The sequence below is a fragment of the Dendronephthya gigantea genome, unplaced genomic scaffold, assembly GCF_004324835.1.
Source record: "Dendronephthya gigantea isolate DGI-Jeju-01 unplaced genomic scaffold, DenGig_1.0 000281F, whole genome shotgun sequence".
Lineage (NCBI taxonomy): Eukaryota > Metazoa > Cnidaria > Anthozoa > Malacalcyonacea > Nephtheidae > Dendronephthya > Dendronephthya gigantea.
In genome coordinates this window covers 147,201-172,947 of record NW_021163291.1, presented here as the reverse complement: position 1 = coordinate 172,947, position 25,747 = coordinate 147,201, and the positions used below count along the sequence as shown (strand labels likewise).

The following is a 25,747-nucleotide window of genomic DNA, read 5'->3' as shown; positions in this document are numbered from 1 at the left end:
CAATCTTTTTCAAACAAAATCAACAACTTGAAAATATTCTATTTTCCTTTCAGGGCCAAGACCTTTAGATATTTCCCTCAAAGCAATGCCTTTACGGTTGTTAATGTCTATTGTGTTTTGTTTATGTGTTTGGTGGGCACATCATGTACGTGCTCCTGGTGAACATGACTTTCCTACATATTTCTATATTGTCCTATTGTTATTCTATGCTTTACACCAGGTGAGGATACACTGTTAAAAGTAATGCAAACCCTTCACTCCGAATGCCTTTGAAATATCTATTCTTTTCCTACATTCACAGCTTGGCTATTGCTCACCCTTTCTCCAACATCCTTCCCCCCACCCTTCCCCAATATGTCTTCCTAAAGCGAACCCTCTCAACACTTCTTTCATTCAAACCAAATAAATTGGGATGAACACTGTTCTTTTCTTAGGTAACAGCAAACTGCATGTTTGTTTCGGCAATGACATTCTTTGCACGCGTGAGTGACCCAGCCGTGGGTGGAACGTATATGACTTTGCTTAACACACTGAGTAATCTTGGTGGAGTATGGACCAGCACAACTGCTCTTTGGTTTGTTGATGTTTAACATGGAAATCTTGTATTGGAACTACTAATACTACTGATGTTAGCTGCAATACAAAACTTGATGAAAAGGTAAAATCTTTGAAAAATAACTTTGTGGAAGCTGGCAAAAAAGCTGACAAAGCAGGTGATAGACATTTGCCAAAAACTGTTTTATGATTCATGTTTATCTTTTTAGTTGTGTATGGATTCTGGTGGAACTTGCATAACAGATATTGATGGATATTATATTGAAACTGTAATATGTGTTTGCATTGGATTTTTATGGTTGAGATGGAAACGAAATACAACAAAAAAACTGCAAGATCAACATCCAAGCACTTGGAAACATCTTAACAGACCATATTTAAAACCTTAGAGCTTTAACTGATTTAAATAATAAAATTAGTGTTATACACTTTTATTATGGTTCAATAGGAAACATGATTACTTCAACTTTGATTGGAAAATCATTTCCAGTTACATTTGTCTACTTGCATAGAATTTATCTTATAGTGGATATGCTTTAAAATAAACAATTTCTCTAAGACTATGTCTATTAGGTGTTTATATTTCATTAAATCTTTCCACAGTAAATTTGTTGAATATTTATTTAGTCTTCATCATTCATCAGACTCCCCCTTTCTTAGTTTATCAATAGCTTGAGCAAGCATTTGATTGCAAAGGGCAGCGTATGAATTCATTTCTGCAATTTGTGATTTAGCAAAAGAATTTCCCATTTTCGCACCTTTTTTGAAGTCTTCTAATGCTGCATCGTCGTCACCATTCAGTCTGTGAATCAAAGCTCGTTGTGTGAACGCCTGACCCGCTACATTTCCCTCATAGTGACTTAGTTCAAGAGCCTTATCAAGATCTGAACTTGCAGACTCTTTGTCACCTTAAACCAAAATTGAGTTTAAATATCAGTACGAGTTTACTCTTATTATGCTTCCTCCCAAATTCATGTTGCAATTATGTATTTAGAACCTGGCAACTGTGGCCATGAATGGCTATTGTACACACGAAAAATATCTATTTATTTTTTGATCTTATTATTTCTACTTCCATGAAACATTTTCCAAGTATGGAGGATGTCAATATTTCTTGGAAGAACATGTTTTGATCAACTATGCAGTCTGCTTAATCAATATACGTTTTTCTGAAGATTTAAAGTATATATACCTTTGAGTAACAGCACTTGAGCCCTATTATGTACACAGATGGTGATTCAGAACAATAATTCTCCGCCTCATTCAACAAGCTCAATGCACTTTCAATATCTCCTTGTTCTGCATGACGCACAGCCATCATTTCCAATTCTTTTGCTTTATTTCGGCCTCTGTCTCCACGTGGCCATTTTGAATATGTTCTTCTGTTCTCTGGTTTTCGTTCGCTTGAGTTTCATAACCAAATGTTTGGTTGGATTGAAAATAATTTCAAGTATTCGTTTATCACTCTCTGACAAAGTCGCCATTTTGTGAAGGAATACTTGTGGTAATAAGTTTATGTCCAGTATACACACCAATAGTAAAATCGCACTTGTTTTTAGCTGGCATATATACATCAATAGCCATAATTCATCATAGATACCCATCATAACATATCAATATACATCCTTACACGCAACTAGGCATTGCTAGACATCATTGCATATCACTGGACATCATTATACATCAATGGACATCATTATACATCACTGGACATCGCTGGACATCATTATACATCACTAGACATCATTATACATCACTGGACATCGTTATACATCACTGGACATCATTATACATCACTAGACATCATTATACATCACTAGACATCGCTGGACATCATTATACATCACTGGACATCACTAAGCATCAATAGACATCATTATACATCACTAGACATCATTATACATCACTGGACATCGTTATACATCACTGGACATCATTATACATCACTAGACATCATTATACATCACTAGACATCGCTGGACATCATTATACATCACTGGACATCACTAAGCATCAATAGACATCATTATACATCACTAGACATCATTATACATCACTGGACATCATTATACATCACTGGACATCATTATACATCACTGGACATCATTATACATCACTGGACATCATTATACATCACTAGACATCACTATACATCACTAGACATCATTATACATCACTAGACATCATTATACATCACTAGACATCATTATACATCACTGGACATCACCAAGCATCAATAGACATCATTATACATCACTGGACATCATTATACATCACTAGACATCATTATACATCACTGGACATCATTATACATCACCTGACATCATTATACATCACTAGACATCATTATACATCACTAGACATCATTATACATCACTAGACATCACTAGACATCATTATACATCATTGGACATCACTAAGCATCACTGGACATCACTAGACATCATTATACATCACCTGACATCATTATACATCACCAAGCATCAATAGACATCATTCTACATCACTAGACATCGCTGGACATCATTATACATCACTGGACATCACTAAGCATCAATAGACATCATTATACATCACTAGACATTGCTGGACATCATTATACATCACTGGACATCATTATACATCACTGGACATCACTAGACATCATTATACATCACTATACATCACTATACATCACTAGACATCATTATACATCACTAGACATCATTATACATCACTAGACATCATTATACATCACTGGACATCACCAAGCATCAATAGACATCATTATACATCACTGGACATCATTATACATCACTAGACATCATTATACATCACTAGACATCACCAAGCATCACTAGACATCATTATACATCACTGGACATCATTATACATCACCTGACATCATTATACATCACTAGACATCATTATACATCACTAGACATCACCAAGCATCAATAGACATCATTATACATCACTAGACATCGCTGGACATCATTATACATCACTGGACATCACTAAGCATCAATAGACATCATTATACATCACTAGACATCGCTGGACATCATTATACATCACTGGACATCATTATACATCACTGGACATCATTATACATCACTAGACATCACTATACATCACTAGACATCACTATACATCACTAGACATCATTATACATCACTAGACATCATTATACATCACTGGACATCACCAAGCATCAATAGACATCATTATACATCACTGGACATCATTATACATCACTAGACATCATTATACATCACTGGACATCATTATACATCACCTGACATCATTATACATCACTAGACATCATTATACATCACTGGACATCACCAAGCATCAATAGACATCATTATACATCACTAGACATCATTATACATCACTGGACATCATTATACATCACTGGACATCATTATACATCACTAGACATCATTATACATCACTAGACATCACTAGACATCATTATACATCATTGGACATCACTAAGCATCACTGGACATCACTAGACATCATTATACATCACCTGACATCATTATACATCACCAAGCATCAATAGACATCATTCTACATCACTAGACATCGCTGGACATCATTATACATCACTGGACATCACTAAGCATCAATAGACATCATTATACATCACTAGACATCGCTGGACATCATTATACATCACTGGACATCATTATACATCACTGGACATCACTAGACATCATTATACATCACTATACATCACTATACATCACTAGACATCATTATACATCACTAGACATCATTATACATCACTAGACATCATTATACATCACTGGACATCACCAAGCATCAATAGACATCATTATACATCACTGGACATCATTATACATCACTAGACATCATTATACATCACTGGACATCATTATACATCACCTGACATCATTATACATCACTAAGTATCAATAGACATCATTATACATCATTATACATCACTAGACATCGCTGGACATCATTATACATCACTGGACATCATTATACATCACTAGACATCATTATACATCACTGGACATCGCTGGACATCATTATACATCACTGGACATCATTATACATCACTGGACATCATTATAGATCACTAGACATCATTATACATCACTGGACATCATTATACATCACTGGACATCATTATACATCACTAGATATCATTATACATCACTAGACATCACCAAGCATCAATAGACATCACTGGACATCACCAAGCATCGATAGACATCATTCTACATCACTAGACATCATTATGCATCACTCTACATCACCAAGCATCATTATACATCACTGGACATCAGTAGACATCATTATGCATCACTGGACATCACTAAGCATCGATAGACATCATTATGCATCACTGGACATCACTAAGCATCAATAGACATCATTGTACATCACTAGACATGATTATCCATCATTGGACATCACTGGACATCACTATATACATCACTAAACGTCACTATACATCATTATCCATCACTGGACATAACTAGACATCACTAGACGTCACTAAGCATCATTATGCATCACTAAACATCACTGAACATCACTGGACATCATTATACATCACTAGACATCACTAGACATATCACTAGACATCATTATCCATCACTAAACATCACTAGACATATATCACTAGACATCGCTAGAGATCATTAACCATCACTGGACATTACCAGACATCACTTAAAGTGAGGCGTAGATCATTACGTTACCAGATCATTTTCGCTGTTATGATGTTGATTCTCAGTAAAGATTCTTCAAAATGTTTTTTGTTTCTTTTTGTTTTTTTGAGCTCCAGTTGCATTTGTGGATGCATGGATATCTCGGAAATCACAATTGTTAAGATTAAACGGGCGATTAAATTATTTGAAGAGGCTGTTTGCGAGAGTCCGTCCGGCTCTTTGCTTGTGAGGGAATGGCCCAGCGCTAGGTCTGACAATCTGCCCAATACAGAATGGTATACATCTCCTCCTATCTTGTTGTGGGACGTGATTTTTAGTCATCCTGACCTTATTTCTCGATTTTCATGTCCATTTTGTTCGGCAACCTGTTTACGAAGATCTGGAAAGTGGGCAGATAAAACATGGGCCAGCTCATCATATGAACCTCGAGTTGTTTATGACACAAATTCTGCGATCCTTCTTGTTTCTCATATTTACCTTTGTTCGTCAAATCATCAAGTTCCTGCGCATCATCCATCGATCCTTTCTGCGCTTCCATCGTCGGTTTTTGTTCCATTTTTCCTAACTAATCGGGCGGGTTTCACAGTTGATATGTTAACCCAGCTATCTTCAATGGTCGACAATGGTTTAAGTTTTCATTCGATCGAGGATATTGTGTGTAATCAATATGAGCAATATTACTGGCGTCTTAGGTTACGGTACGAGCAAGACAGCTCAACATTAAAACTTAGTGAAAACGTTATCCAGAGGCAGAGTTTTCCGCCATTTGATCAAAAGGCGTTTCCATTCCCACACGAAAAAATAATTAGATCAGTGTTTGTATCGTATTCTTTGTTGTTCGATCAGCTCTTTTACGACGACATGGCTTGTCGTACATCTAGATGGCTTGCATGCGATCACACGTTTAAAAGTGCAGGCAACATTGGCTTCACTAGAGAGAGCGACGGACGCTGGATAAAGTTGATGAAATGTGTATTTATTGTTTTGGACAATAACGGTAAAATTATTCATTGGAGATTTACTAAAGGAGAATCATTCAATGAAGTAAGTGGCATTTTTAGAGAACTTAAGGACAGGTTTGAACGATTAAATACTGATTTAGAAGGTATTGTCATTGATAATTGCTGTAAATGGAGAAGTCAATTTCAGTCCCAATTCTTTCCAAACATTTTGGTAAAATTAGATCTTTTTCACGCTGTACAGCGATTTGTAACCACTTTACCTATGGCAATAAGATTAAATACAGATATATGCAAAGGGTACGGATTAATTTTTCGCCAATCAAATGATCTTGGAATCAAAAGATTACAACCAACTCCCGATAAAGAAACATTAATTGCAAATCTTGAAAGTTTCCAAAGATGGTGGAAATCTAAGACGTGGAAGGGAGAATATATTTTGAATCAAGCGGCAAAAAAAGCTATCTGCAATATAAAGTTGCATATTGTGAAAGGCTGCCTTAGTGGAATCCCTGTTAATGTATCAACATCGCGAAATGAACGACTTCACAGAAATATGAACAATGTTCTAAAGATAAATAAAATTGGACTGGAGACCGCATACGTAAGATGCTCCAGGCTTTTTTTCAAAATTAATAACCAAGGAAATAATTCAATTAAAAAACTTATGGCTTGTTCAAAAGATCCACCGGACTTTTCCAAACGAGTGGAAAATTTCGGTTTTGAAACTTTTAGACAGATTGGTGGTGAGTTAGAAGCTATTATACCAGAAAAAAATGTTATGATTTACAAGTCGTTAGATGAGTTGAGCGAAGAAGTAATTTGTAATATCAGAAACGCTATCTCATCATCACTGCAAACAAGTGATGATATTCAAGATGAACACACATACGCCAAAAACAAAGGTAGAGATAATAATATGGCAATGGCCATTGCTGATTCAGCTATTATTTTTTATGAATTATATAAAGGTTTGGAACACATTGGAGGAACGCGTTTACTTTTGAAAACTAATCTTGCACATCTAATTGGTCTTGAATATGGAAATACCTTTAATGCACTAAGAAACATGCGCTCACATTTTGCCACTGCGGCAACTACAGATGGTACAAAGGCGGTACTCACAGGACATCTTCAATTTTTTGGACTTGAAGAGGTGGAGGTTCCAGGTGATGGGAACTGCTTCTTTACCGCTGTTGCATTTCACCTTTCAACTGTATTGAACAAAGGAGCTTACAAAGTAATCGCTGATCATCTTAGGGACATTGGTTTGTTACCGACAATGTCTGTGCAAGAATTATCGACAAGATTGAGGAATCTAATCGTCCAAGAATGGAGAGGTGATTTCGCTTCTGATTATGCGAGTTTTTTGCCAGATAATGTGGACTACTTATCTGAAGTCGAACATTACGAAAGGCCTGGTTTTTTTGGAGGTAATCTCGGTGATCTTATGCCAATGGCAATGGCAAATGTATTGGGAATTCCACTCGGAATAATAACATCGGAACCCAGCACTCCTATAATTAACGTATGTCCACGTGGGTTTGTCATGACCGCAACACCAATTTTCTTGGCATATACGTCGTCAGGACCAGGTCACTATAACGCAGTTTCGCCCATAGTACCTTTGCATCCTTCAGGTATTGTTGTTTCCCAGTATGTGCATGTGAATACGCGGAATGTGAACTTGCTATTAATCGGGTAGGGTCACATCTAATTGTAATAATAATCATTATCTACCAATTAATTTACTGCAATTCATTTTATCATACCCATATTAACAGTTACTATATTACTACATTATTAATATAATTACCGTTTTAGGCACTGTCGACACAACAGAGTCGCGTAATGTAGTGGACTGTAAAGAAAATTTTAAATCATCAACACCTGGACGTAAAGGTATGTAGAATTTCTGTGGCTTGTCCGATAATACTCAATAAGCCAAAAATCGATGAGATTTCAGCGGCATTCCGGCACGGCGGTGGGCGTTAAATCTTGTTCGTATTTTTTGTAAAATTTCGTAAGTCATGAAGTGTGCCCGACGTTCGCCGATATTGCATTTGGGATTCTTTTGATATATCATCGGAAAAGACTTTTGAACTGTCTGTATAAGAAATGACAAGTATCCTGGGAAATTTCTCTTTCTTTTTCTTTCCTGTTAAAGAAATATATCATGGGAAATCCCATTGTCCCCTTATAGCGCGCTAATATTTAGTACAACAGAAGCTTAATAGAAAACGGTTCTCCACTAGACGATTTTTATGACTATTGTCTAAAAAATTCGCAACAAACATGCGCAGTAAGAAATAAATGATAGTAAAAAAACTCTCAAGGGCTCGACATTGCGCACATTGCTGCTAAAGATAGAGTAATGAATAGGGACAATTCCTTGTAACAGAATTAAGTGCTTCATGATTTGTAATGTATTTGTAAACAATGCATGCACATAAATCAGTATGCATTAACCTTGTTTCAAGTCGCAGCCATTTTATTGTTAAGTTCTAAATTTACTGAAAAACAGTATTAGAAAGCAAGATACTCCGGCTTCAGCGCGCCGGCTAGAGCGCCTGACTGGCTGACAACAAGTCAGTGCAGTTTCAAGTAGTCCTTTTCGGTAATTACGTCACAACTACATGGAAGGGAGGCTAAGGGGCCAAGATATAATATTTTTATATTACATAAGCGATTCCTGGCCCCACAGCGTCGCTTCCATGTAGTTGTGACGTAATTACCAAAAAGGTCTATTGTACGCCCTTGTATAAAAATAGGGAGTTTACGATTTACTACGCGGCCAGCTCGACGACGCGCTGGCAAAACAAAGAAACACATCATGCAAGACAAAAGGGGTGAACAATTTGTAATCTCATCAGCTTTGATCAACAGCATTGCTATTCTCGGGGCGCGCTCAAACGAGTAATTTTCACGTGAAACGTCATAAGGAGTTTACTGAGTTTGAAAACGATGAATCTAAATTGCTTTTAACAGGTTGTAGGTGTGGACAAACGACACAAGCGCAGAAAAATAGAAAAGCAAAGCCGTTAAAGAAATATAAAAGTTATAAGCGATGCAACTGCATGATTAAATTTAAATCTTGTTGCGACAGATGCAAGTGCGTTGGTAAATGTGGTGGATGTACTTGCAAGACAAGAGTCGTCAAAGTTAGAAGGAAAACCAAATCTTCGCCTCGTGTTAAGCACATTTTACAGACGCAAAAAAATATATTACCTAGTGGATCTACACCTGAAGAAAATACTACAAATTTCTTGGAAGTCTGTGTTTTGTGTTCTATTATCAACTTTTTTCGATCTGGTTATTTCACATTATGGGATGCTGAAACGGTTTACAGTTTATACATTGGTGTCATAGAAGGCTTATTTAACTTAAATATTGTTTTACCACTGAGAAAATGGCAAAAAGAGTTCATCTGGAAAAAGGTTTTAAAACTCAAAAAGGACTTTGAAATTTGACGGTTTTGAGATTTGCGCCGTATAAAAGTAAGCATTTAAAAATAAGAATAGGTTAAATTGGTCTTAATTTTGAGTGGAAATTGATACACGCCAGGGACAGTTGAAAAGAATTCATCAACTATTGGCCGTCCGGCAGAAATTAGCCATTTCCCAATCGAGCAGGGGATTGGGTCTAGTCGCGAACCGCAAAGCATCTATGGACTGTTTGGAGGAACAGGAAATATAAGTCTGAAATCATTTGTCCCTCCAAACAGTCCATGGATGCTTTGCGGTTCCCGACTAAACACAGTACCCTGCTCGATTGGGAAATGGCTAATTGAACCTACGCCTTTTCGATGTTTGTGAAATGCTCTGACCACCAAGCCAAAGGCCTTGTTTATACACGGTAAAGAACAAATTTGCGTGTAAACAGGCGAAAATGAACGAATTTCAGACCTAAATTCGTCCGGTAACGTTTAAACAAGGCTTAAGATCAAGTTGACATAATGTGTCATTTCCACTAATGGGCTTAGCATATAGTTTATATTCACATTAATTAATTTATTTATGTCCCACAATGTTGATGTTAAAACTCAAGTACTTTATTGATTATTGTTTTTTATATCAAGACATATGCTAACATTGACATATTGTTAAGATTGCATGAAGCAACTTATAATGAAGTATGTAATATCTCGTCGCTATTTGCGTTCAGCATTTAACACTCTAATTATGTTCGCCCATATATGCCAACCAAATTTCAACACAAAAACATATTAAATAATGTTTAACAACTTTGCCAGATCACGTAGTCCACAAGTACTACAGCAACACCATGCAGTTAACACTCCGGCTCCATCGATGTAATTAACCTTATTTACCATTTCGTGTACGTTTATCTAAAAATATGGTTTGGGTCAGTATTCTCAATTTGTGAGTTGTGATAAATGTGAGGAGTAAATTAGAACGTGCATATAATATACCTTTGAGTCCACTGTGCAATTTATCGAACAAACCATCTGCCATTCTCCGTTTTCTTTTACCACCTTTGCTGTCTTTGCTTTTAAGGTTTTGAACGTCATTTTCAACTGTTTTTTGTGTATTTGCCAAGGCACCCTTGTCAAAGATGGTTTGTACATTTGTCAAGACACTGTCGTTGTCAAGAATGGTTTGTGTATTTGTCAAAACACTGTCGTTGTCAAGAATGGTTTCTACATTTGTCAAGACACTGTCGTTGTCAAGAATGGTTTCTACATTTGTCAAAACACTGTCGTTGTCAAGAATGGTTTGTGTATTTGGCAAGACACTGTCGTTGTCAAGAATAGTTTCTGCATTTGTCAAAACACTGTCGTTGTCAAAAATAGTTTCTACATTTGTCAAGACACTGTCGTTGTCAAGAATGGTTTGTGTATTTGTCAAAACACTGTCGTTGTCAAGAATAGTTTCTACATTTGTCAAGACACTGTCGTTGTCAAGAATGGTTTGTGTATTTGTCAAAACACTGTCGTTGTCAAGAATAGTTTCTACATTTGTCAAAACACTGTCGTTGTCAAGAATGGTTTGTGCATTTGGCAAGACACTGTCGTTGTCAAGAATGGTTTCTACATTTGTCAAGACACTGTCGTTGTCAAGAATGGTTTGTGTATTTGGCAAGACACTGTCGTTGTCAAGAATGGTTTCTACATTTGTCAAAACACTGTCGTTGTCAAGAATGGTTTGCACTTTTGTCCCACTTTTATCATTCCTCTTCCCAAGTTCTGTGAATAAAATACAAAAGTTAAATTAAAAGCGTATACTGAACAATAGGCAGGTCTCCTAAAAAGTACTCAGTCAGTAAAACTATTACGTTCAAATAAATTTAATCAAATAAAGGAGATGCTATATATATAACCGAAAATAGTAGCTACGTAATATTAATTACTCGGGCTACTGTGGTCTAGGTCTAGCCGAGTCTAGGTTTCGCGATTATTATTTTTTTTTCGTGTCGCAGGCTTAGTCATCCGCGCGGACAGTCGCGTACTTACAGTGTATCAATATAGCTCAGTTTCAGTGCAGTGTATTTACCGGCTACACAGCCCGAGTTAACGCCTACCGGGCGTCTTGTTAATTAATTAAACGCCTGTTCAACAGTTCTACAGGCAAATGTCATCGTATTAATTAATTAATTGACGCCTTTTGTATTCTTACTTTCATCCAAAACAGAGAGGTCATTTGGATCAAACCAGATCCTCTGTATATGTGCCGCGTTACATTGCTTGGGCCTCCGTCGGAATCGTACTTGCACCCCAACGCAACCAATATCTCTCGATTTTATGAAACGACGAACTGAATTTTCAGTTACTGATGACAATAACTGATCGCCAGTTACTGACGCTTTTTTTCTCAGGAACTCCACCACATCTTTAACGTGGAACACCACCGACTTTCCGCATGTGCATTTTGAAGGATTATGGTCATTATCAATAAAACGCATCACCTTTGCAAATTTAAGGAAATTATATCAGATTATTTCAATTATGGTTGTTATAGACCATAGTCAAAGTGACTGAACAATATCAACAGAGTGGGCCAAAATGATAGTTTTAAGTAGGTTTATAACACATCGAAAATCAAGTGGGCATATAATTATCATATTTGTATACTTCACGCAAGGATACAGGGGCCGGTTGTTCAAAAGCCGGTTAACGCTAACCCAGGGTTATAGTGTTTATTTGCATAATTTAGGCTACTAAAACCAGATTAATGCTTTGCCGGTATATTCTGGCTTTCCGACCATGAGTAAGAGGCTGGCGAAACATTCTGGTCTTAACAACCTTATTTTAAATGACTGTATATTATCTAGTTTATTTTTATTTTTTCTTGGTAACGCTCATAGTTTCTACTATGGATTTATATGGCTTAAAATGTAAGCGCGCGTGTGAAATTAAAATAATATGCAACTAAAAAGTAAAAGAAGCAAGAAAACATACGTAATTTGGATCCTCTTTGGCCGCTAAAGGGAGCAAGTGATCATGTAGAAGTTTATGAATTACATTTGCATTATTCTGACACTTCTCATTCGATGTGGGCTGCTGTTCTGATTCTCTTAATGTGTAGCCTGGCAAAATAACTTCTTTCATTGTCTCCCATACCAAGACATAATCGTCAGCTAGATCAACTTTTTCCAAAATCTGCATAGAAATAATGATATATAATAGCGAACTTAAACAAAGCTTAACCTACTACAGGAACATAAAGAACAATTGAGAATTTGAGAATTTCAACAAACAGGACAAGGGTATAACTAGAAAAGCTTATAATACCAGACTATATATAATAGAAAAAATAAATCCGGAAATTATAGTAACTAAAATATTAGACGTCGTTGTAGCTCTGTTTTCCAACGGCAAAATACAGATTATCACGTCTTTTATACGTACAGTATATGAAATTTAGGCAACTGCTATTTTAAACTGGATCCTATAGAACGTTTTCAATCAAACCCTGCGTTTTACGGCTGTATTATTCAGTTTCATACGATAGATACTGGAGATAAAATAAACATGCACATACATAGTCCGCATTTTCACTGACATGCATACACTGACACTGTGACAGTCTAATTTATGAGGCTATATTTAATCCGTACATATTTCAGTATTACATACTACATACTATATTTACCTTTTTGGCAGAGAAAAGCAGAAGTCCCATCATAAGTTTGACTCTATCATCAATTTGCATGCCCTTTTTTTCTATTTCTTCCTCTAGCTCTTCCAAAATAGTGAAGTAAGTGTCGTTTTCTGTGCATTCTTCGAGATTGTTATGCATACAGGTAGGACAACGCAAATGCTTTTGTGCGCTTCATTCATAGCTGCTTTAACATTCATCTCAGCTAAGACTTTATCCTTTCCAGTTAGCCTTGGCGAAAGTGCTTTAAATTCAATTCGCAACCACCGAGAATTAATCCTATATGAATGATAGCTATACGTTTAGATCAGTCATGTACGTAAAATTTTAGCGTTAACTTCGTGGTTAATTTCAAGTACTTCAAAAATAATAGTAAAACCCACCTTATAGTGAAACCCACCTAACTGACATATAATGAAGAATCTTATAACTATTTTGGCATTAACCCGAAGGATCGTGTATACTCTCACATATACGCAGTATTATAGTGATTATACTGTATGAACACACATACTTTTTTTCCGATGTGTCAAGGTTCGTGGAGACCACGGGAACAGTATGCGGCTGCAAGGTGTTCTTCATTGTGGAACTTCCACACTACAGAGTGCATGTATAATAAGTAGACAAGTTAATTAAAGACGGCTTGCAAAAGCCTGGTTTCAGTATGATCGTTACGATCGCTGTATAAATATGTTCACTGGGACGGCTAAAAGTAAAAATTTTCTATATAATCGTATAACAATCGTGATCGCTGCGATAAAAAACTGGGCTGGACTTCGATTTCACAAGACTTCGTGCGGAGTGTAAAGGGCTACTGTGAGTGTAGGGTGATGTGAGTATGAATAATAAAGTTGCTGTTTTGCTATTTTGGGTGGGTCAATATGATTACCAGACAATTACATACAAACATGCGTGAAATTGCAAACCTATACCAAGTTACTATAAGACTGTAATTTTTTGCATCTTTTCATTATCGTTTTAAGACGCTTAATTAATTGTTCACGCGGTCCGAGTTAAAGTTTTTTCAATATATTAAATTAGATTTAATTTCTGCTGCAAATTGATTGCTACTGCTTTTGCATTGTTTGCTGTCATTTCTGCGCAAAACCAAAAACAGTCAAAAGCGTTATACGTGTGCACGGTCTAATTGTCATCCAATCAATTTCCAACACGTACGCTGATTGGCTGCTCGAAACACAATTTCATTTTCAATCCTGGAGCTTTGGTAATGGTTATGCGTAACGCATAAATATGTGGTCAATATAATACTTACGCCATTAAAAGAATTGACTGAAACATTTTTTAGGACCTTCATATCGGACGCATCATCCCAACCAAATGGAATAGTTGTGTTGCTTTGTCGATTTTCTATATATCTGCTGCTGGATTCTGAAAAAAATAAAGCTTGTTAACAAGTTCAATATACTTACTTGGTCACAAAAGTTTGTTAGTAGTACGATAACAAATTTATATATAAAGCGAACTGAATACAACCTTGGCAATGATGCATCATAAACGTTTTGTATTATAAGCTACTTTAAGCCACGCAACCTAACTCACGGATTACAGGCATATTTACCCTTGAAAAACCTGATAAGATTGTTAACTTAGGTCTAACCCCTGTAGAGTTTTTAAAGATCTTGGCTTGCGATATTGAGTTATATTTTGCTTACATGGCTTAATTGTTTTGTCTACGTTCATAGCAATTAGTTATTATAGCTGCTAAAGCCCCGTTTACACTACAGTCTATTTATCGGCACGGCACGGCTAAAATGGGCACGCGTACCTTTAAATCGGGTGTAGTGTAAACGGGGCTTAAAGCCTATAACATATGGTGTTTAGGAGTCTATACTGAGGTGCATATATTTTATTAATTCTTTGTTAATTTCAAGAAATTTGAGATGCTCGATCATGTTTCAACGTTCGGCACGGCAATTTTCATTCGGTTTGGCTATAGTGTATAACACAGGAATTTAGGGAGTAGTTCATCAAAAGGCAAATAGTGATCATTATCTCAAATAATGATCAAACCCGAAAAACTGAAGTCACATGAAGCACTATAAGAACAAAATAAACGCACTTTATTTAATTATTTTGTAAGCAGACAAACATTTTAAGTTTAAAAAAAATTTGGGTGAATCGTTAACTTGAAATAGATGCAACATTTGGAATAATCGTCACAACTCAAGGTCCATGCAAGATTGTATCTAAAGTATAGCATGCATTTATTTGGCCATATGAGTAAAACCACTAACCACACGTAAATTTTCGTATGCCAAATATACTCATTACAGCTTTCAAGGCGGTAGTCTTTCCCGATACTGATGGTCCCATGAGCACTGGAATGGCACATCCATCAAATTTTTTTAATATAAGATCATAATTACACGCCATGCTACTGCCAGCATGGGCCAACACAACTTGGGGATAGTTGTTTTGAAACAACGCCTTCTCCGTGACCAAAAGTCGTTTAAATGCTGCTCCATCATCTAAATCTAAACATAATTATAAAACTCTTTACCTTCTAGCGATTGAAACTAATATTAATGCTCAGGTGCAATTAATGATAATTTACTGAGTTTCAAAATCAACGTTCTTCATTGCAAATTTAAATACTTTCGAGTTTTGGAGGAAAATAATTCAGTGTAATTTTTATAAATTATCTTTTTAAAGAAGCTATAGTAATTCTTTAGTACTTATTACTTTTAACGATAACACTATTTATTAAAGTTATACGGAGAAGATAGCTGCGAAGATTATCCATAACTGTCTATTGTATACCGGTAATAAACCCTGATGACTAATTCTTTACTGAATGGATAAAAAAAGAAGGCATATGAAGGTACATGTATTTATTACCACTGCTAATATTTCGTAAATATGGCAAGCTACTTGCTTCCATCGAAACATATGCTCTTTCGTCTTGCGGGATAAGCCTTCCATTCTTGTCGACATGCACATGTGGATTAAAAACCCATACATCATCAGTTTTTTGTTTTCCAACAATCTGTATAAAATATAGCATGAACACTGAGGGCGGCATTTAATGATATTTTTGCTTGTCCCTGCGGCGTTTATTTGAGGGAGGCGTTTATTCGAGTAATTACGGTAATATATATCACCATTTAGCCGCAAAAGGGCGAAACAGCTATCCGCAGATGCTAATAGTGCTGGACACGAGTCATAGTCCATTCGTGGCCTTTGCGCAGCTTCAAAACTGTGAAATGCAGTGCGTTTAGAAAGCATGGGATTCATGCAAACCCACAAATTAACCTTATAAGCTTTCGTGGCTCATGCCACGAAAGCTTAATGCCCTAAAAACAGAAAACGCATTTGCGCAACAATCAACAAATTACTTACCTCTACAGGTTTGAAACTTTTTATTTCCTCACTTGGAGTTTTCATGTACTCCTTGCATAGACTGTATACAAACTGCGGCAGAAACATGTCCTTTGACTGGGCAATCCACAGCGGTGGGAATTTTGCAGTGAGGCAGTTTACTATCGTTGTGTTGTTACCAAGCTGCCGGTTGGTTAAAAAAAATTGCCTAGAAAACAGTCATTAAAAGAACCGAATTATTAATAACCAATAAGTAATATTTATTTCCTAGAAATTGAAAATTCTGGTTTATGGAATTTGCCCGTGATTCTATTCCAAGCAAGTGTAGTGATTCATGCTTCCCCCTGTTTTCACAAAGTACTTGCAGCAGATATTTGTAAAATACTCTATAAAAATCAACATGCACGTAAGCTATTTGTAAACTCAAATGACTAAATAAACATTTATTTTCGAAGACCGATCGAATTTGAAGTCGTATATGAACTTGAAGTCGGATCTTGAAATTTGCCGAGTTTTAGCTTTTGTTAGCGATTTTTGCACATTTGTAGTAGGTAATCATACATTTATATCTATCAATTTTTTAAATTTCTATACTGTATAATTCGGTGATTACAGTGGAATTGCGGTGCCCACGCCAAATTCGGGACCGCATTATATTCTGCCTGTGAGTTTGCTTGTTAGTTCGCATCAACACGGACGTGAATATTCTTGATCGTTAGTTTTCTGACAACTATGATACTATCTAACGGTGAACGCCGGTAAGACGCAGGCTATGGTAATGAGCAATCTTCCCTGCAATCTTTCCTGCAAGCTGATTGGCTGTAGCAGGGGGTGGAATTTTACGATATCTGACCACTGTCCGGAATCCTATATTTTATGAGTCTGACTACGATACGACCGAACGCCGCTTTTTGTAAAAAAATAAATACGTTATTTACCGTTTTGGTTCTTCCGGATAGAAAAATATTTCCCTATTTCCCTGAAAAATATTTTTCTATCCGAACCTCGCAGCCGGTAAATAACATATATATCTTCACGCGACAGTGTAATATGCTATATGTATTATTACAGAGTAAATCTAGATACAGAGTTGGAACTACACGTTGTAAACACTGCCGAAAATTATGTTATTCTGTACCCAGCTTTCTTTAAAGCCGACGATAAAAAATTGATAAACTGCAGGTGCTCGGCAAGTTACGCGAGCAGTTTTATCCAATGGGTTTGCATTGAATGCATCTGGTAACTTGCTGAGCATGCGCACAAAAAACGTGGACGCACTAGTCGTGGTGAGAACTATATTTTTCTCATTTTCTGCGCTCATGCGTAACATTTTTACTCACCACTCGAAGAAAAAATCACCGCCTAATATCCTCTATTATTAATTTAAACATAACAAAAAGCTTGCCAGTCTTCAATTTTTATACTTTTCATGATATTTAAGTGCTGTTTTAATACGCACCGAAACAACAAAATTACGTTTGAGTGGCAGTGTTTATTTTAACAAAATATACATAGCTAGCTGCCGGTTAGGTGGGTGCAGAAAAAAATTAACAACACATCTTACCTTGACGATCTGTCATTATCTGCCGATATAAATGGATCCCTCACTGCTAAAATTATACGGATGATGTACCCCTATAACACTCCCTTCTCCATCCCCAACATACCCATCGACTTTTACGTCGAAATTTGTTATCTCTTCAAACCCATTTGTACGTTCATATCCAAGAACACCGTTCTTAGATATAAGCTTATTGGGATCTACCTCTTCACAAGCCGCTTCGACTTCATCAACAGGCTCCATTTGGCATTGACATCAACAAGAAACAAGTATTTTATTTTTAGCAAAGCTCAGAGACATGTGCTCATAATCATATACACAGATATGAAACTGAAGCCAAATTGAGTCACATGGTTTTTTGCCTAATGTGCGCGTGCGTAATTTCCTTGGCATGTGTCATGTTGAAATTTAATGAGTAAATCAGTAGAAAAATCGTTTGATGATGTATTTCTTTTGAATTATTCTTCATGAAGTATTAGGATACTAACATAAATGTTTAATTATGTTCAGTGACTGTCTAGTGATGCCTACTGATGTCTTGTTCTGTTTAGTGATGTCTAGTGATGGATTATAATGCCTTGTGATGTCTAGTGATGTTCAGTGATTCCGAGTGATGTTCACTAATGTCTAGTAATGCTTAGTTATGTCTAGTGATGTCCAGTGACGTCTAGTGATGTTTGGTGAGGTCTAGTGATGCATAATTATGTCTAGTGATGTCCAGTGATGCCTGGTGATGTATAATGATGTCTATCGATGCTTAGTGATGTCTATTGATGCTTGGTGATGTCCAGTGATGTATAATGATGTCCAGCGATGTCCAGTGATGTATAATGATGTCTATTGATGCTTAGTGATGTCCAGTGATATACAATGATGTCTATTGATGCTTAGTGATGTCTAGTGATGTATAATGATGTCCAGCGATGTTCAGTGATGTATAATGATGTCTATTGATGCTTAGTGATGTCCAGTGATGTATAATGATGTCCAGCGATGTCTAGTGATGTATAATGATGTCTATTGCTTAGTGATGTCCAGTGATGTATAATGATGTCTAGTGATGTATAATGATGTCTAGTGATATATGATGATGTCCAGCGATGTCCAGTGATGTATAACGATGTCCAGCGATGTCTAGTGATGTATAATGATGTCTATTGATGCTTGGTGATGTCTAGTGATGTATAAAGATGTCTAGTGATGTATAATGATGTCCAGTGATGTCTAGTGTTGTATAATGATGTCCAGTGATGTATAATGATGTCCAGTGATGTATAATGATGTCCAGCGATGCCTAGTGATGTATAATGATGTCTATTGATGCTTAGTGATGTCCAGTGATGTATAATGATGTCCAGCGATGTCTAGTGATGTATAATGATGTCTAGTGATGTATAATGATGTCCAGTGATGTATAATGATGTCCAGTGATGTATAATGATGTCTATTGATGCTTGGTGATGTCCAGTGATGTATAATGATGTCTAGTGATGTATAATGATGTCTAGTGATGTATAATGATGTCTATTGATGCTTAGTGATGTCCAGTGATGTATAATGATGTCCAGCGATGTCTAGTGATGTATAATGATGTCTATTGATGCTTGGTGATGTCCAGTGATGTATAATGATGTCTAGTGATGTCCAGTGATGTATAATGATGTTTAGTGATGTATAATGATGTCTATTGATGTTGAGTGATGTATAATGATGTTTATTGATGCTTGGTGATGTCTAGTGATGTATAATGATGTCCAGTGATGTCTAGTGATGTATAATGATGTCTAGTGATGTATAGTGATGTCTAGTGATGTATAATGATGTCCAGTGATGTATAATGATGTCCAGCGATGTCTAGTGATGTATAATGGTGTCTATTGATGCTTAGTGATATCCAGTGATGTATAATGATGTCTAGTGATGTATATGATGTCTAGTGATGTATGATGATGTCCAGCGATGTCCAGTGATGTATAACGATGTCCAGCGATGTCTAGTGATGTATAATGATGTCTATTGATGCTTGGTGATGTCTAGTGATGTATAATGATGTCCAATGATGTATAATGATGTCCAATGATGTCTAGTGATGTATAATGATGTCTAGTGATGTATAGTGATGTCTAGTGATGTATAATGATGTCCAGTGATGTATAATGATGTCCAGTGATGTATAATGATGTCCAGCGATGTCTAGTGATGTATAATGATGTCTATTGATGCTTGGTGATGTCTAGTGATGTATAATGATGTCTAGTGATGTATAATGATGTCTAGTGATGTATAATGATGTCCAGTGATGTATAATGATGTCCAGTGATGTATAATGATGTTCAGTGATGTATAATGATGTCTAGTGATGTATAATGATGTCCAGTGATGTATAACGATGTCCAGCGATTTCTAGTGATGTATAATGATGTCTATTGATGCTTAGTGATGTCCAGTGATGTATAATGATGTCCAGCGATGTCTAGTGATGTATAATGATGTCTATTGATGCTTGGTATGTCTAGTGATGTATAATGAATGTCTAGTGATGTATAATTGATGTGCCAGTGATGTCTAGTGATGTATAATGATGTCTAGTGATGTATAGTGATGTCTAGTGATGTATATGATGATGTCCAGTGATGTATAATGATGTCCAGTGATGTATATATGATGTCCAGTGATGTATAATGATGTCCAGTGATGTATAATGATGTCCAGTGATGTATAATGATGTCTAGTGATGTATAATGATGTCTATTGATGCTTAGTGATGTCCAGTGATGTATAATGATGTCCAGCGATGTCTAGTGATGTATAATGATGTCTAGTGATGTATAATGATGTCCAGTGATGTATAACGATGTCCAGTGATGTATAATGATGTCTAGTGATGTATAATGATGTCCAGCGATGTCCAGTGATGTATAATGATGTCCATTGATGTATAATGATGTCCAGTGATATGCAATGATGTCTAGCAATGCCTAGTTGCGTGTAAGGATGTATATTGATATGTTATGATGGGTATCTATGATGAATTATGGCTATTGATGTATATATGCCAGCTAAAAACAAGTGCGATTTTACTATTGGTGTATACTGGACATAAACTTATTACCATTTTTAGTGCCGGAGCCCCGATTATGTCGTAATCACAGATCTCTGTAAAAACTGGATGTCAGTTACATTTTATGAAGAATTTCTGCCTAGAGGTAGTCATACATAAGGGTTCCTGACTTACCGCTGGGCCGGGTCAATTATACCAGAAGTAATCGCCTTCATCACTACCACCATTCAGAACCTTGCTCTGTATTGATAGTCGAAAATCATGAAAGTTGCAGACCTTTCAATTTTTTATTACATCACACAAAATTTCAGCATATAAGATCATTATTACAACTCCATACTACGAGTATATTAATCAAATATATACATATTATTCTTGAACAAACATTTCACCATTTATTAATAACTGATGAGCACAAAATGAAGAGAATCCTCATTTAATTTTGCTCCGATAAGGTGAACTATAAGCGGACTACACTTACTGCAGGGGCCTAGCTGACTAGCAGTTACTATACTTATATCAATTTGCCTCGTTGTATCTCACACAATTTGAAGAAGTAAGTCTATAAAGTGTCTTGCATTTTATTCCATGCAATTTTAGGCGGAGATCCTTCGCCGTTTGCCGTCTTTGTTTCTTTGAATTCAGCAACCGTGACACAATTCACCGAGCAATCAGTTTGCGACATTTCTGCGACAGGTGAGACTGTAGTGCTGCCTTTGATGCAGCAGAAGATCCTCCTTAACAACGCTTTGTAATCATTACGAAACTCCGAGCTATAAATGCCGTAAAGTACAGGGTTGACAGAGGAATTGGCGAACGAGAAGACAACCAGCCAGAAATGTGTTAAAGCCCATTAGCATCGTTGAGATTCAGCTTGCTCAACATGAAACTAACACGACTTGGCAGCCAGCCAATGATTAGGGCACAGGAAGCAGCCAGGGCTAGGATTGTGATACGTTTTGTGATAGATGCGCCACGGCCTTGTAGTAGATATGGCAGTTTCTTCACCTTGTAGAGCATGTGAGAGTATAAACCAACCATTATTGAGAAAGGAATGATGCATTGAAGTGTCATGTCAATATACGGAAATGGACCTTCACCGATGCTCAATTTCACCCACTTACAAGTTCCTGCCAAAGAAAGAAATTAGGAATAAACCAGGGATTTCGCGCATCAAGGATTTCATCAAAAACTAAACTTTTACAAACCTTTCTCGAAATCAGGTTTTGCGCGGAAGAGTGTTGTCGCCTGAACCAGGAGCCCCCAGAACCAAACAACTCCAACCACCACAACAGCGTGCTTCGGTTTCGTTTTTCGATAAGTGTTCGGCTTTACGATTGCCAACCATCTTTCAATCGTTAGTACGAGGCATGTGTAAATAGAGACATAACCCAGGCCGAATAAGACGCACGCGTTCCAGATCGTGCTGCAGAAGAGAGATGCCGCGAACTTATTCTCAGGCATGTCAGGAAGATACAAGTAGCGACTGAATATTAGGAACAAAGCTGTAATGACATCTGTACAAGCCAAACTACAGATGAATATGTTGTACGGTTTTTTGAGCGCGTCCCGTTTCAAGACTATGACTCCAAGTACCAACATGTTTCCGAGAATTGAGACAATCACGATCAAAGAGAAGGCAAAGTATGTTCCAGGATTATTTCCTTGAAGACCCATCCTGTAACAATTATATAAAATTTGCTATTCTCAGACAAACCGTTCTAGTTCGATTGCCTGGGTCGTTAATAGATCACCTTCATAAGAGATCACTATATGGGCACAGCATGTTTCTATAGTATAGATTTTGAGAAAAAATTCAGTGGTTGATTGTGTCTGATACCAAAATAAACCATATCATATGCAGTCTGGCATTTCGTATATTCACTGGAGGCAATATGCAAGGATTACGCACACGCAAACGACTGTCATTCACCTTCGCGCGGCTGTAGAGCGCAAAGCAGTTTGCCACCAGCTGAATTTTAAGATTGAACAAAGTATTTTGCTTGACTTTCTTTGTGACCTGTCAAAGGAACCTGGTACGGTATCGGGAAAAAATCGGGGAAAATATTGTTTTTTCATTTTCGCTGTATATTGTGCACTAGTAGCTACATCACAGTGTTTATAAAAAACAATTTCTAAAACACTTTCAATTTCTTAAACACCCCATCAACGAACCACACCATATATATATATATATACTCAGCATATAACAAGTCAGATTAACCTACCTTCCTATAAATCCACGTTCGATTTATGCCGGTATGGAAGACCTTTCGTGCAGCCTTTTCAAGAGAAATTTTACTTCATAAATTGATAAATTGACTTGGATCTCCTGGCAACTGAAGAGTACTTAACAATCAATTTAAATCGTGCGCATCATGTGTTAATGTATACTGTTATATTGTCATTGCAAACAAGTCCAATATCTGCACAAAGAGATAGTAGTTAGCATGCACAGAAGCTGCGAGTCGCTTTGATCAACACCCGGGATCATTTATCTGCACTCAAACCATTCTGGTATCATTTGCAACTGCCATTGAATGGGGAGAGGGCGGGTGTTTGATGGTGGGAAGGTGTTGACACTAGTGAGTGTTTTCGAGATACAGCAGTCGAACTTCGCTTGCCTTCCGGGGTTGTCTGCAGCAGATTCATTATAACCAATATGCAAATCGATCTTTTAGAGCTTCCTACGACCCCCTCGTTACTCCTGCCGATGAAAGCAAGAGAACCAGCTGTCCCTGACGTCCCTCGCAGCTGTAAAGCATCCCCAAAATGGATAGCTTTGACTTTTATTCATTCTAATTAATTTAAACCTCTTTCTCATGGATATTATATATGCAGTCGGTGCCGGCCTACCGCGAAGAAGCTTATGATTATATCCTATGCCATGCAATGCAAGTATATTATTTACAAGTTTATTTTATATTCAAACGAACATGCACCAAGTCCGGCTTCTTTAACTGATAAAACGGATCCATTTAGGTGCAACATTTCGTGTAAATTTCGAAGAGAGAGACGAGGAGATACACGATTGTCAACACTGTCACGTTTTGGAGCTGGAATGAAAATTTACTACTTTTGCAGAAAACGACACGCGCACGCAGTTTGACACGTTCCTGAAACGGAGGTTTAGCAAAAAACGTAAAAATAAAATTAACTGAAGTCTTACCCGTCTCTTGTCTTCAATCTCTAATCCATCTCCTTCAAACACAGCGCGTATATTCTGATTAGAAAAATGAGTAACAAGCTCAGCTTTAAGATAAGAAATGTATTTTTCAATTCATGCTACAAAAGTCATTCAGTCTTATATATATATATATATATATATATATATATATATATATATATATATATATATATATATATATATATATATATATATATATATATATATATATATATATATATATACGCAGCGTAAAATTATCAAGTGCTTCATGTGTTGTACCTTAAATAGCAGCTACTTCATGTCAGCTGTTGATATATGATACTATAACTTCCAACCTGACAACGTACTGTTTATAATGTTTAGATTCAGTTACAGGCACAGACGCACAATCACGACTTCCCTTGGAATTATGGAAATAAAAAAGATGTTATTTATACCACGACATGACACAAGTTTTATGTAACTTAAAACTACTGATGTGGTTGAAAATTCAATGAAGCATATCGAATGCTGTTTACAGAAACGTGCACTGATCTCTGCATTAGTTTCCTGCATGTATCTTTACAGACTGCATTAGTTTTCTTTATCTTCATTTTTTTTACAGATTTTTATCCGTTAAGCAAGCAGTGTCCAGATTGCAAAAAACTGATTCGTATTAAAAACCGCATGAATTCAAAACTACTATAGTTGCCATTGACAACGGGCAGATTCATATGAGTGATTATTGTTTCTATAGAGCACAAAATGAACAGAATATATATATACATATATATCAACTTTTATTATAATATAGCTTGGTGACTGGTCAACGTTATTGTCTCGGCTCTGTTCATTTTTGAAGATAATTTACGATAAATAAGAGAAACTATAAGATCTCAATACCTTTATTTATTACTTCAAGTTTGAAATCTCATCAATCACACGCGGGAATTGCAAGATTTTCGGAGAGGCAGATAAGGTGAATTAATATGCTTGGAAAAAATATCAAAAGAAAATTGGTTCATTAAAAGTGTTGATCAAAATGATTTGAATGTAAATTAACAAAAACCTTTTGCCAAATCCTCTTGTTTGAAAAACAACAGGATATAATATGGTCGACGTAGCCAAAATTGATATAGATGAGATAAAGCCTTTTGAAGATTGCAAATGCATTGAGTGTAATTATATCTACAAGCCGGCAGTCTAAAATCAAAACTTTGGCTTTGAATTTATCCATTGAGGTCAGGGTTTGTTATCGGGGATCTGAACAGCGGCGCTGTTAAAGCCCCGAAGATGCAATCACAGTCACAAG

At 36.5% G+C, this 25,747-nt stretch overlaps 4 protein-coding genes across 4 annotated transcripts; 1 reads left to right on the top strand and 3 right to left on the bottom strand.

Moving 5' to 3' along the window:
* Positions 1-976: 976 nt before the first annotated feature.
* LOC114541332 (tetratricopeptide repeat protein 36 homolog) lies at positions 977-1,884 on the bottom strand. Its single transcript, XM_028561268.1, is given in 3 exon segments — positions 977-1,463; positions 1,748-1,786; positions 1,789-1,884. Coding segments are annotated over 3 exon segments (402 nt in total). The 5' UTR covers positions 1,877-1,884; the 3' UTR covers positions 977-1,188.
* A 3,046-nt stretch (positions 1,885-4,930) lies between these two features.
* LOC114541330 lies at positions 4,931-10,888 on the top strand. The gene is made up of 4 exons (XM_028561266.1): positions 4,931-7,848; positions 8,033-8,110; positions 9,197-9,705; positions 10,769-10,888. Exons 1-3 carry the CDS (start codon positions 5,298-5,300, stop codon positions 9,676-9,678), a joined length of 3,111 nt encoding a protein of 1,036 aa, XP_028417067.1. The 5' UTR covers positions 4,931-5,297; the 3' UTR covers positions 9,679-9,705; positions 10,769-10,888.
* LOC114541331 lies at positions 10,235-18,276 on the bottom strand. The gene is made up of 5 exons (XM_028561267.1): positions 16,687-18,276; positions 16,186-16,333; positions 15,582-15,821; positions 10,641-11,414; positions 10,235-10,556 (listed from the first exon to the last, which is right to left on the bottom strand). The coding sequence occupies exons 1-5, from the start codon at positions 16,771-16,773 to the stop codon at positions 10,531-10,533; spliced, it is 1,275 nt and encodes a 424-aa protein (XP_028417068.1). The 5' UTR covers positions 16,774-18,276; the 3' UTR covers positions 10,235-10,530.
* Positions 18,277-21,621: 3,345 nt separating this feature from the next.
* On the bottom strand, positions 21,622-23,849 carry LOC114541327 (alpha-2 adrenergic receptor-like). The gene is made up of 3 exons (XM_028561261.1): positions 23,516-23,849; positions 22,496-22,965; positions 21,622-22,417 (listed from the first exon to the last, which is right to left on the bottom strand). The coding sequence occupies exons 2-3, from the start codon at positions 22,962-22,964 to the stop codon at positions 22,131-22,133; spliced, it is 756 nt and encodes a 251-aa protein (XP_028417062.1). The 5' UTR covers position 22,965; positions 23,516-23,849; the 3' UTR covers positions 21,622-22,130.
* Positions 23,850-25,747: the final 1,898 nt, after the last annotated feature.